Genomic DNA, 12,464 nt, shown 5'->3' with positions numbered 1-12,464 from the left:
GGGATAATCACATATATATACGTGAAGCAGGGAGCCACGCACGAAGCGAGAGGGTCGCGCGTCTGGCTGGAAGATTTTTTGGCTATACCAGTGCGTTTGATTTATGAAAGGGTAAACGCTTGGAACGGCACGCGCGAGGCCTGCTATACACGCCGCCGCTTATTCGAGAGACTCGACTCGATCAGATGCCGACACGCAGGTTACAAATTCATTGGCTCGATGCAGTTCTCCGCGTCGAAAGTCTATTTGGTAATAATATTTTCCAAAATTGCCAGCTCGTCTTTGTGGAGCACATTAGAGAGAGAGAGAGAGAGAGAAAGCTCGCGGCTGTGAACGTGACACCTCACCAAGTCAAAGCCCAGTGACTCGAGGTCGACGATTGTCAAAATGAAGCCATGCGACGCGGCGCCATGCACAAAGGCTAATCAGACACCGGGGCTGGTGGTAGCTGGTGATGGCGGCGGCTACCCTCTTCTCGGCGTGCAGCGAGAGAAGCATCAAATTTGCGCTGCATTAATCATAGAGGCGGCGCTTTCGACGCTGCTGTTGCATCTCTGAGAGCGATGCATCTCTCTCTCTCTCTCGCTCTGAGGCGCGTGTTATACCTAATCGCGTGCAGTCGCTCATGAGCGCTCTCGAGTGTGTGGCGTGTACGATCGCAATTCAGCCGTAAAGATATCATTGAATCATCGAGCCTGGAGCGCACCACCACCGCCGCCACCACTACCACCAACGAAGGCTCTTCAATCATAATCAAGAAATTATTCGTCAAACACACATCCCGCTAAGCCTAACTATATTGCTCCAAAGCTCGCTACATGTATTTATGCGAATACGTTCCTCGCGCTTATATATATTACCTACGTATAACCATAGAAATGTTGGCGTAAAAGCTACAGAAGCAGTAGCAGCAGCAATATACGTACATGCATACGAGCGAGCATAAACATTAAACACCCTGTCGCTAATTGCTCGTTAGCGCGAACGGCGCTGCGAGTCGTGCGCGCACCAACTTCCGGCTTGCAGCAGCTACGTTGCAAGCTGCGAGCTTTCCTCCTCCTATATACCTTCTATGCGCGATGAGTGTGCGAACCGAGCGGAGCAGCAGCAGCAGCTCGATCTCGTTTTAACGATGAAGAATTCAGTTCCCAGTACTTCCTCGTGGAAAGCGCCGCCGAGTTGATGCTGCATATATGCAGCGCGCCCCGACCCGTAACCGACTTATCCGTAATAAAACTGTAGCCATTAATTGCTCCTCGTACAAGTGTCAAAATTATTCTTTTTTTTAATCAATCTTGCCCCACTGCGCGACGCAATATGCACGCTTTACTCATTCATCACTGCGCACGAGCGCGAATATGCACGTCGTCAACGCCTCGTCAAAGCGCCGCGTATGCAATCCTTCGAGCCCCACCGATGGATGATCAATCACACTAAATGCATATCATTCCTTACGTGTATACACGCCCACGCGACGAAATAATTTTTCAAAGGCCGATTTAAATTGAAGTAGAGTCAAAATATTAAAAATAGAGACGCTTATCAGAATAACGCGTCATTGGCTAATTGCGCGTAAAAAAGGGTTCTTCTACAATATTTTTTGAAATTTCCTCGTTCATAATGAGAGCGAAGAAAAGGCACCGGAATACGTAGATGCGATTTGTTCTTTCGCATTTCTACTTTGCATTCATACATTTAGAAAATAATATCCAAGCCTTCGAGAGGGCTTTAAAAAAAAGCTCCCGTGAAATCAAGCCTGCCGCAGGGCTTCGATTTCGCCGCGGTTTACATGTTAGAGCTTGGCACAATTGCAGACCGTACATCACCATAAACTTTTGGCAACTTTACCGCCACCACGATGACATCATTAAGAAAATGCTTTCCCTATCTCTCCGTCTGCCTTGTCTTGTATGAGCGCAGACTCTCTCTTTCTCTCTCACAGCCTCTCTTACATGCCACGAATAAGGGAGAGAGACGGTACTCGCACTTAACTGCAGACCATTAATTATCTAATCCCCGTTTCTCATAACACTATATTTTCTACTCGAGACACACAACCTCTTTGCTATATACCTGCTATTACCACTACTTCTTCCTGTATAACCCTTTATTGTTGCTGGTTATTTGTCGTTTTCTTTTTGTCTTGCGCCATGACACGTCTCCGTTTGCACCTTCAAGCACCGAAAGTATTTTTACTTGTTTGATGCATCCAACTTTTAAATAGAAAAGACAAACTAAGTAACAATATAATAGTAACTGTTTCATTTGAACTCGCTTCAGAATAATAATTACTTTTAATGCACATGCGTGAAATTGATAGATTTAGGTTATCTTAGAGTCGATAAGCCGCTACCTGATTATCTATAAACTATCCCTTATCTTTACGTCTATGAACTAAATATATCTCTGAAGATCAATCGCAACACGAATAAGTCGGTCTTACATCATGTTTGAAAGAAAGACTATTCGGGGAATTGCCCTAAAAATGCATTGTTTTGAAGTAATCTGACTTGGCTTGCTCTACTACACCACGTAATACAGGAACGATTTCAATTTATTTTATGTATCTTACACTTTTTATAACGATACATTTTCATTGTTTTAATAAAAATCATTTGCAAATATTTATAATTTTATAATTTATAACTTTGAAGTATATTATATTAATTACGAAAAAATTCTACAACTTTTTCTTTGAACAAAAGAAAAAAGTGACAATTGTTTTTTTTCCTATATAGAAAAAGATCAAACGAACTTTATTGTGCACCATTGATATATGTGCCAAAGAAAACTGACTATTTTGCCAAAGCTTTGACGTAGGAAAAACTAGGTCGTCCGGCAAGTTGGGAGGGTAAAGAGTAGCTTAATGGGTAGGATCGCTTAATTAATAAGTACTCAGGCATCATGTTGAAACTTTAGAAAGCAAGAACTTTCGCGTATGAAATAAGGATGTAATGTACGGTAGTAGCATATATATACACGGCGAGCTTCGCTGGTAAGGGAAGCATGACTTTGATCGCGCGAACCAGCTGGGTTTTTCAATAGAGCTTAACGGTTTTTTCATATTGAAATGCCTGCATCTTTCCGCTTGGAAAATAACCCCCGGAAAATGAGAATAGTTTCAGTGATATGGATTTTACGATTAACTGAGCACATGCATCGATACATGTCGAATCGATGTGAGGCTCGATTACGTTCACTCGGTGTGCTATATTCTCGTCCCTCAGTTATATATTTCTCTAGCGATTATTTTCCTTCTCAACTGAGCGCTTAATCTTAGATCACAACGCGAATAATCATTTACATTCTTATTTTTTATTTTTCCTTGAAACAATAAAATAAATTCTCCCTTTGCAGTTGAATTTCCAAAGCCATTAGAGCCAGACCACAAGAGCCAATTAATTTCACGATTTAAGAAACGAAATAGGGGTAAAAGTGTGCGCGAGCCGCGTGGAAGCAGTAGCCCAAAAACTACACATCGTGCGCGCGCGCTGGGTGAGATTTATTAGGGTACTGCGTGGCTCTTCACCTCCATCTTACCTACGATCAGCATGTAATCCCTTTATCTCTCGCGAGCCTCGTTCCATGCACTCGGTCCTTTTTCTTTTTGCCTTGTACGGCGTCTCTGGAGGGACGCCGGCTCTTCCTTCTCTCGAAAAAGCGCGTGCTTGCGAGCGGCTGCTCCTCAGGCACGTCAAATAGGTTAATTAATTAAAAGATGCTGCTACTGGTAAAAAAGTGGATGCTATACGCTGACTCGACCTATATAAATGAATCCTGTCAACTGGTTGAGAGCCTACGTGTTACGCCTACGTGCGACTACTGGCTAAAAAAGTAAAGAAAGCTTTGAAGTACTGGGAAAACAAAAACTTGCCATAATTTTAACTGTAACCACTTCGTCCACACCAATCTCGCATTATTTCGAACAAGCATTTCTATATAATTAAAATCCTTATTTCTTTGTCCGAGAGTAACCCATTAAGATTCAAAAGATTTATTTTAAAATTTATTTCTTGCCTGAATATGTGAGTTCCAACGCCAAAAATGATAAGCTACGCAGAATAAATAAAATAATACGAGATAATTTTACGCTGTAAATATGAAAATTCATTATAATTAAATCAGCATGGCAGCGAGAAAATGTTATGCAAACTCAAATCTAGCGACCTGGTACTAAGCCGCTTCTGTCTCTAACATTACGTTATAATGCTGGGAGAACTAAAAATACCAAAAAACTCTTTTCATACACGTGTAGTAGCTAGAGCAGCAGCCACGCTGCAAGACCAGGTCTGCAAGCTTGCGTGCATATGTACATCTGTGTGTGCGTACTTCGCTCGGTTCGTCCACCGCCAGCTCTCTCTCAGCTGCTACTCCTGCTGCTGCTGATGTAAGCATGAAATTTCCCAATCTAGGAAAAAGCATCCAGTAACTCAGCAAAAAACATTTTTATTAATTTTTTAAACGGTTCTTTTTTAAAAGTATGTATAGATCAGGTAAAGGAAAATACATAATTAATCTACCAATGAAAAGGATAATTCATGTTTATTTTTGGATATCAAAAAAGGCTTTCTAGTTGTCTAGTTAGAGCTTTATGTACAAAATAAATTACTTGGAAGATAACTCAATCGAATGAAATTAAGTTTTAATTTAGCGAAAAGTTGTTGAAATTACCATTAACCCAATTTTGAATGGTGGTTAAAAAGATAATTGGATCAACTCCTACACAAATCGGTAAAACTTATCTTTGATCACATTGCTCTGTTATTTTAATAAGACAAAGCTAGTGAGTTAAAAATCCCGTAACTTACGAACCGTTTTATTTTAAATGCAGCTTTTTCAATAAACATTTTCATTTAAATATGCAAGCACATATCTAAACATTCTCAAGTTGTTTGATTTGGCCTTGTAAAATAGCTCGCTCGAATAAAAGCTCTACACGCACTCATCTTCTTCTTTTATGTATTGGTTAGTAGAGAGGCCGCAATGAATTACCATAGTTACTTATTCGAGTGAGCGAACCTCGTTAATAAACAGAAGAGCGATCGCGTTAATGCCCCTTTTTCGTTTTTCGTCTTGGTATGGCTGTTGTTTTTTCTCGTCCATTCTCTTATTTTTGCGGATGCGTGCTGAAACTTAACTAGCTTCCCCAGTCTGAGCGTGAAAGGCGTGAGAAAACGTTTCACGCTTACCACGATTTTTTCCGTAACTTTTACACTTGGTGAGTTGATGCACATATCAAATTTATTACTGCGTGATGTTGAATATTTCAGTTGGATATCGGACATATTCGCTGTCATACATATTAAAAATCCAATGATTGAAAATCATCAATATACTCATAAATTCTATTAAATTTGACCTGGAGGTTTGCAACAAATCATAAAAATTGCTTCAAAGCGAATTTTCATAAAGTATGAACTGACTCCCCCTGATTGGAGAAAGGCAACGCAGTACAACATAATGGTTATTATTTTTTAGGTTGAATATAAAAAAATGATGATAAAAAGTAGATTTGCTTGGTATAAACAATCGTTAGGATGCGGTGTCCGTGAGCTAGCGCCCTCGCGCGACTACCTTGCGAAACAGCGTTGAGTTGCAATTACACGCGAGCTTGCTTATTCCAGCATCTACTCGCACTGCAATATTACCATTCTGTGGTCGCGTGCCCTCTTTCAAAGCAGGTATTCATGGAGAAGGATAGAGAGAAGAAGAGAGAGAGAGGAAAGATGGGAGAAGAAGAGGAGGGAGTATTATTACGGTAACGAAGCGAGGCGAAGGTTATATAAGTGGGGAAAAATCACACCGCTTTCTCGCGTGCAAGTGCGCGCACGAACCATCTTTCCTAATTCTTGAAGCAAGTTTCCAGTACGCATCTAGGGATCGCGCACCGAGAGCGGCTCTTGCACCCTGAATAACTTACTCGCTTTCCCACTTTTCCTTGCTTTTTCCAAGTCACGCTGAAAACTACTCCTTTTTTCATATTTTTTATACTCGGTAAAAACATCCGTTCGCTTTTCGTATCGGAAATTATTTACATTAACTTCTTTAACGAATCTAATATATATTTCTTGGAAAATCATTTAAAATGTTTTTCATATTTTCTGCAATCAAGCTATGATTTTCATAGGAGTAAGAAAAATATACATTTAAATTATAATTTTTACATTTTTATCAGTCTTATTAAAATAATATTATAATATTATAAGATAGGATTGGACTACAATATTGGATTAGGTTAGAGTCTCAAATTGTTATATTTGTGTTTTATTTGTGATAAATAATTACATAAAACCGAAATAAATTATTTTTTACTTATTGTAAATAGTTTAATCGTAATATTATTTTGAAGAAAAATGAGTTAAAACTGTGTAAAAAATACTTAAACTAAACAGTAAAAATAACTTTATTTTACACAGTTTTCTGTTTGCAGAAGTTATATTTTGGACCTAATTAAATTATCCGTAAATCTTTTCAGTTATGAGTAATAATGAGTAGTAATGATAAATCAATTGTTGATCAGAGATACGTATAACTTCAGATTTGAAAATTATATTTTAGATGAAGTTTTCACCAATGATAGACTTCACTAATGTAAGCCAAATTTTAATGAAAATTTAATTCAAGGGCTTTTGAAAAATCTTATTGAATCGAGTTGAAATCATATTGGAAACTTGTAGGCACAATAGAAAAGTTGACACGTAGCTAAAAATTCTGATGTATGATCATTTTCAAGTGGTTTGAGCGAACGATAATTGCGATTAATATCCACTCACATTTTGAATACTCATTAAGAAGTAAAGCTGTAGAATTATATGAGATAACCTACTTTTTAAATCTTTTTACACATGCAAAACTTGCAGGTGCGTGTATTTGCGTGTATGTGCTCGTGCGTGGGTGTGATTGTACACATGCGTGTATTGGCATAAAAGATTCTCATCAATACAGCGCGCGCGTGCCACGAAACGAAAAGTGAGAGACGCGCACACCCGTGTGCACTTGCAATCGCTTTTTTATCTCACGTCCGTAAAATCCTTTTTTTTTGCTAGCAGCTGTTTTCGAGCATACTATACGTATTTTTTCCGTAATACGAATTCGAATGACCTATTTCGCGCACGCTGCAGGAATTCGCTTCGATTCTAAGTGTATATGTACGACGCCTTAAGGCTATTTAAAAAATAAAAAAAACAGATATACTACGCATTGCAATTCCTTTTTTCACCTGTATTCTATATCTATAAATTATCAAAAAAAGACAAGCAGAATTTGAAAAAGTGTATTTTATTATTGATATTATTCTGTTAAGCTATTAAAAGTTACAAAGTTCTTTTTTAATTTAGTTAATCATTTTTGTTGACATTAATTTCATTTAGCATTTTGTATAGGGTAGAATAATAACTTGAACTTGCAATGATGGACATTGTCCAACAATCATGTTAAGATCTTTATTTCCAAAAACAGGTTTGAAATATTAATTGAATCAGCAAAAACTTCATTCTAGCAAGCCATTTCTAAATCTTCATTCTAAGTGCTTTCGTCAGCTTTTTCCCTTTACGCATATAGTCGACACGTGTGACCTTTATATACTTACTGAATGTACGCACCCGTCTCTTATGGGTAGGAGGTGCTCTTATTAGAGATGAGGATTTATCGCTAGTAATAACAGGCAAATGCACGGTCTGGATAAAATACAACATTTTTTCAAAGCACTGTACTGTATTCAATTTTTCTTTGTTCTTTTAATAATATTCTCCAAATAGTATTATTTTTCCATTTCTATACATTTTTATGATATTGGTCTTTTTAAGTGCAAGAACAAAATGATTTTGGTATTTTTACTTGCAACGTACGAAAAATGAAAAGCAGTGTTTTTCAATAGTTTTATCTAAAAGTATAAGTATAGAGACAGAAAAGTGAAAATTCATGTGTAATCAATAGCAATCTTGAAGTTTCCAGGAAAGTGCGAGTGATCGGGAATCCTGAAAATAGACATACCACGTTTTGAGTCGAGCTATATTTCAGTTATGCTTCGGTCGCCACTGCTTCTAATTGAGGATGAGCAGTCTATAAATGTACGTCCTCCAGTGCCAGGTGGCTGCTAATTGGCCGGTCAGCACCACCATCATCAGCCTTGGTGGTCCTTACTTTACAGTGCAGTTCTAATTGTCCAGCTCTGACTTGTATTTTGACTAAACATTCGTATACGAAAGGGTGCTGAGCATTTTCGTATTGGAAACGATTTTATTTGGACGGTGTAATTAGTACAATGCGAATGTCTAAACGCGTATTCTATCTGTTTCTAAAAATCTAGTGTAAATTTTTATTCATTCCATTATTTAAAATATTGCTTTTAAATACATTTTGTATGAGGAAATTATAGCGTTAAACTTTTTTTACTCATAATTTGTCTTACAAAGCAATTCAACGAATGAATGAAAAAATGAGAAATAATTTTTACTATATAACGTTTACTTTGCGTTTGATTCTTTCTCAATTGCTCAAATTGAATAATAACGTTTATGTAAATAAAGCGAGGATTAGGATTTAAAGAAAGAATATGGCAAGAAGTGAAGGAAATAAAAAAAATTTTTTAGTCACTGTTTTTATATAAAAAAACATTTATTAAAAATAACTGAGATTTTTTTCGATTCTAAAATACTTATAGATAAAATGTGAGTTTTATCTTTATTTTGGCGGAGGTGGTCGGACACCACCTGGATAATTCCAGTCTTGTATTTCACCCGAACCGAAAATGATGAAAACAAGGAAAGCACCAATTTGACACACAATATTGAGAATAAATATTGGGAGCCAATCATTACCCTGATAAACAAAAAATAATGTTTCATTTAATACTTTTTTTACTCGATAAAACGATTGCACAACTTACATTTTTCACATCTTTCACGAGTGCTCCAACAAGCTTTGGATTAATACATGCTGGCAGAGTACCGGGTGTATTTGTTATACCCATCAAAATACCAGCAAAATTCGGCGCAAGATCGTTTTGATTTGTCAAGTGACCGATGAAAATGGATCCCGAAAATATAATGGTGAGAGTAAGTAATCCAAAACTTAAATATCTCTGTGACTCGTCAAGACTCATTATAATTGGCAGAAGAATAATAGCTGGTATGCAACCTGTAGAAATTAAATTGTGTAATAGTGCGTACAAATTTTTATTTTAAAGATCTGGAATATACTTACTGATAGTCACAGCAATTTTCCTCGCAACAGTTTGTGACCACCATCCAGACTTTCTTCCATAATCGAGAAGTTTTCCGAAACATGAGTTAAATATGGCGCCTAGCAGATAAGGAATCGCAATCAAATTTTTTATCTGGAAAAAAAATTATAGTATAAGTTAATTTCATGACTTCTAATTCAGTACTATCAGACTTGAAATGATGATACCTCTGAATTGTTAAACTTTAAAACTTTAATCATAAACGTGGTCATTTGTGTCAATAAAAAGTACCAGGTGAAATTTCCTAGAGTATTTGTTACAAGGAGAGCTAAAAATGGTTTAGATGTGAAAATAGCTTTCCATGGTAGAGCTTTTTTGCCCGCACTATTTGGAGTTCTGTGACCAAAGCTATTGACAATCAAAGCTCTTTCCTCTTCGGTTATGAGCTTTTGATCTTCGGGAGAGTCCGTAAAGCACATGAAGTACACGAGGCACCAAATCAAGGGCAACACACCGTGAATGTAGAAAACCATTTGCCAATTGCTAAGTTCAATTATCCAGCTCGATGTAAACATGGAAATGACTGTACCAAGAGATGTTCCGGCGTAAATTATTGCGACCCACATACTTTTTTCTTCGTAGACAACCCATTTACCAACGCAAATGTTGACGATCGGTAAATTAGCTGCACTTATCAAACCCATAATAAAACGAATGGCATAAAGAAGTGCTAGAGAGAAAGCGCAAAATGGCACCAGTAACGTCCCGAGAGCATTGGCAAGAACGCAGATCAACAAAACTACTTTTGTATTGAAACTGCAAACAATCATCGATTAGAGTACGAAATTATAAATCATCGATAGGACTGTTAAAAAACTAATTTCACACAATCCTAACACTCACCGATCGGCAAAATAGCCTGCCATAAACATTCCACACATATAACCAGCAAAATAAAACGTAGAGAGGTCCTGCTTATCTTCTTCAGTCCATTCGTATCTCGTTTCCCCGGTTGGCGGTTCAATAAAACTACCATCGGAATTCATTTCTTTTGACATCTGGTGCATGGCTACCGTAATGTTTACCTTTTGCCCGTAAATGATCATGTTGGCAATGCACAACATGATCGCAAACAAATACCGAACTTTTGTGAATACTGCAATTGAAAATTATCAATGTTTAATGTAATATCAGTGAAGCAGTTGAAATACGTTTTGCTACTTACCAGCCATCGTGACAGGATTTTCGGAGCGATCAATTTTGAAATTATTGAGTGGACCTGTTGCGTACTGAAGTAAACCGGCCACTAAACTGTGGCTAAGCAACAGCAGCAGTAGCTGAGCTCCGACGCTTCTTTAATCATCAAGTGTGGGTCATCAGTAAATACTCGCATCGGCCTACGATTCGCTACTATTGTTGACTCGCTGGAGGTTATGCTTGAGAGTCGTCGACTGCGCGGCATAAATCGTTCCAGATTGGAAGAAAAATTCTTGCTTCGATCGAGCCCCTCTTCACTTTATTGATTGTTTCGTTGCTCTGCGTCAATCTGGACGTTGAGCTAGATTTAGTCAACAGATTTTAAAATCGAATGCTCATCAATTGATACTAATTTAAAGAAATGAGACGGGTATAAATGTTGTTTTATTGATTGCGAGCTTGTTATTTTGCTGCATGATTCTGCATATTTCACGTTTTAAATGGAGAAAAAAAATATCAAAACTATTTTCATTACTTTGAACGAAATGATAAGTTAAGTGAACAAACACGATGATTTTACGAGTCTGTTGTAAAACACATCAACAACTTCACACCACATCAAATTATGCTGATAATAATTGATCTATGAATTTTTCAAATATGCGGCTAGACATCGCTTTCCATCAATAATATGTAAAATCAGTCAATCATTCAGTCAATTTATGAATTAACAAATGTGTTAATTCTCGAAAATCTATTGAACATTTCAAAAGAATTTTCACCAAACATTTAAAGAATAAAGTTTAATTTTCCGATTTCAAATTAATTACAAAAAATAACAATAGTGCCTGATGATAAGAGGACACACGCAAAACTTTATCTGCTGTGCTTGCTCATTAGAGCCAAAAAACACTTATATTGTTAATTTCTCGTTGCCCAACGGGGCTTGTGATTTGTTAATAATGATATAAAATTTTGAATGGCTTTTAGACCGCAATTACGACGTTATCAATTACGACCTTTGACAAAAATTTGTATATTTATACAATTTAAATATTTAACTTCATACGCGAGATTTTACACTATCAACACGGTTTGGTAAATAAAACATAACTATCTTATTCAGTTCCGAAATTTTGTATCGTAAAATTTCTATACTTTAAGTTATGTATATCGATTTTTTACTCTTAGAGTATCCCCCTATTCTCACTAATACAGTTTATTTTCAGAATTGGTAAAGCTAAACAGTTCCGAAATACGAGAAGAGAGAAACGAAAACCGAGGTCAAATTGATATGACTCTACTTGGGTAATATTCCAATGCAGCTGATATACAAGTTATTATCGTATCCACGAATATTTACTTTCATATTATTTCGGACAGTGGTGCAGAACTCTTTTCAGCAAAGTTTATCAATTCAAAATTCGTATTTCAGATTTTTAAATGACCGAGTTCCAAGGCATCTTTTATTATTTACACCGATAATTGCAGTAATTAAAATTATCGATCAAGTCTAAAAATTGACGTGTGGCAAGTTCCAAATATTTGATTTGTATGTCACTGGGGGCAATTAGCTGAGATTAGATAAGGAGATATTCGGCTAATCACTTGAAGCAAATATAAAATATCTCACCTATACGGGCGTACTCGGTCAATATTCCAATAGATTTCACATAAACTATTATCAACTATTATCACTGTGGATTTTCACGAGACATTGCCTCGTAATGAGAAAAAAGTCGCGCGTTACAACTAAATCAGCGGGCACGTACGCACGTGACGTATACGCGCTATAGTAGGCGTGAATGACTGGAGGCTCGATCGAGCTAGTATGTGCTCATGCGGCTGTGAACGTGTGAGATCAACGACTGATGCTCGGTTGTCATTTTTACGATTAAAACAACACGCTCCCACACGACACACCATCGTGCGCTCGCACGCACACACCTCTCTTTTTCTTTCTCTCTCTCTCTCTCTCTCTCTCTCTTTTTCTCGCGTGTATCTGTCTCTCTGTCTCTACATCATCGATGTGTACGACGGGTGGCGTATAGATAATTAAATTTTTATAAAGATAAGCCGGTTT

The 12,464-nt window shown here is 37.2% G+C and overlaps 1 protein-coding gene across 1 annotated transcript; it reads right to left on the bottom strand.

Annotated features, from left to right (window-relative positions):
• Window positions 1-8,597: 8,597 nt before the first annotated feature.
• LOC106655117 (sialin-like) lies at window positions 8,598-12,214 on the bottom strand. The gene is made up of 7 exons (XM_014375334.2): window positions 12,015-12,214; window positions 10,410-10,742; window positions 10,088-10,340; window positions 9,412-10,000; window positions 9,205-9,337; window positions 8,888-9,138; window positions 8,598-8,820 (listed from the first exon to the last, which is right to left on the bottom strand). Exons 2-7 carry the CDS (start codon window positions 10,414-10,416, stop codon window positions 8,683-8,685), a joined length of 1,371 nt encoding a protein of 456 aa, XP_014230820.1. The 5' UTR covers window positions 10,417-10,742; window positions 12,015-12,214; the 3' UTR covers window positions 8,598-8,682.
• Between the last annotated feature and the right edge of the window lie 250 nt (window positions 12,215-12,464).

Source organism: Trichogramma pretiosum, unplaced genomic scaffold (assembly GCF_000599845.2).
Source record: "Trichogramma pretiosum strain Unisexual culture from Peru unplaced genomic scaffold, Tpre_2.0 scaffold2, whole genome shotgun sequence".
Taxonomy (NCBI): Eukaryota; Metazoa; Arthropoda; class Insecta; order Hymenoptera; family Trichogrammatidae; genus Trichogramma; species Trichogramma pretiosum.
The sequence above is the reverse complement of the archived record's forward strand: the minus strand, read 5'-3'. Positions and strand labels throughout refer to the sequence as shown.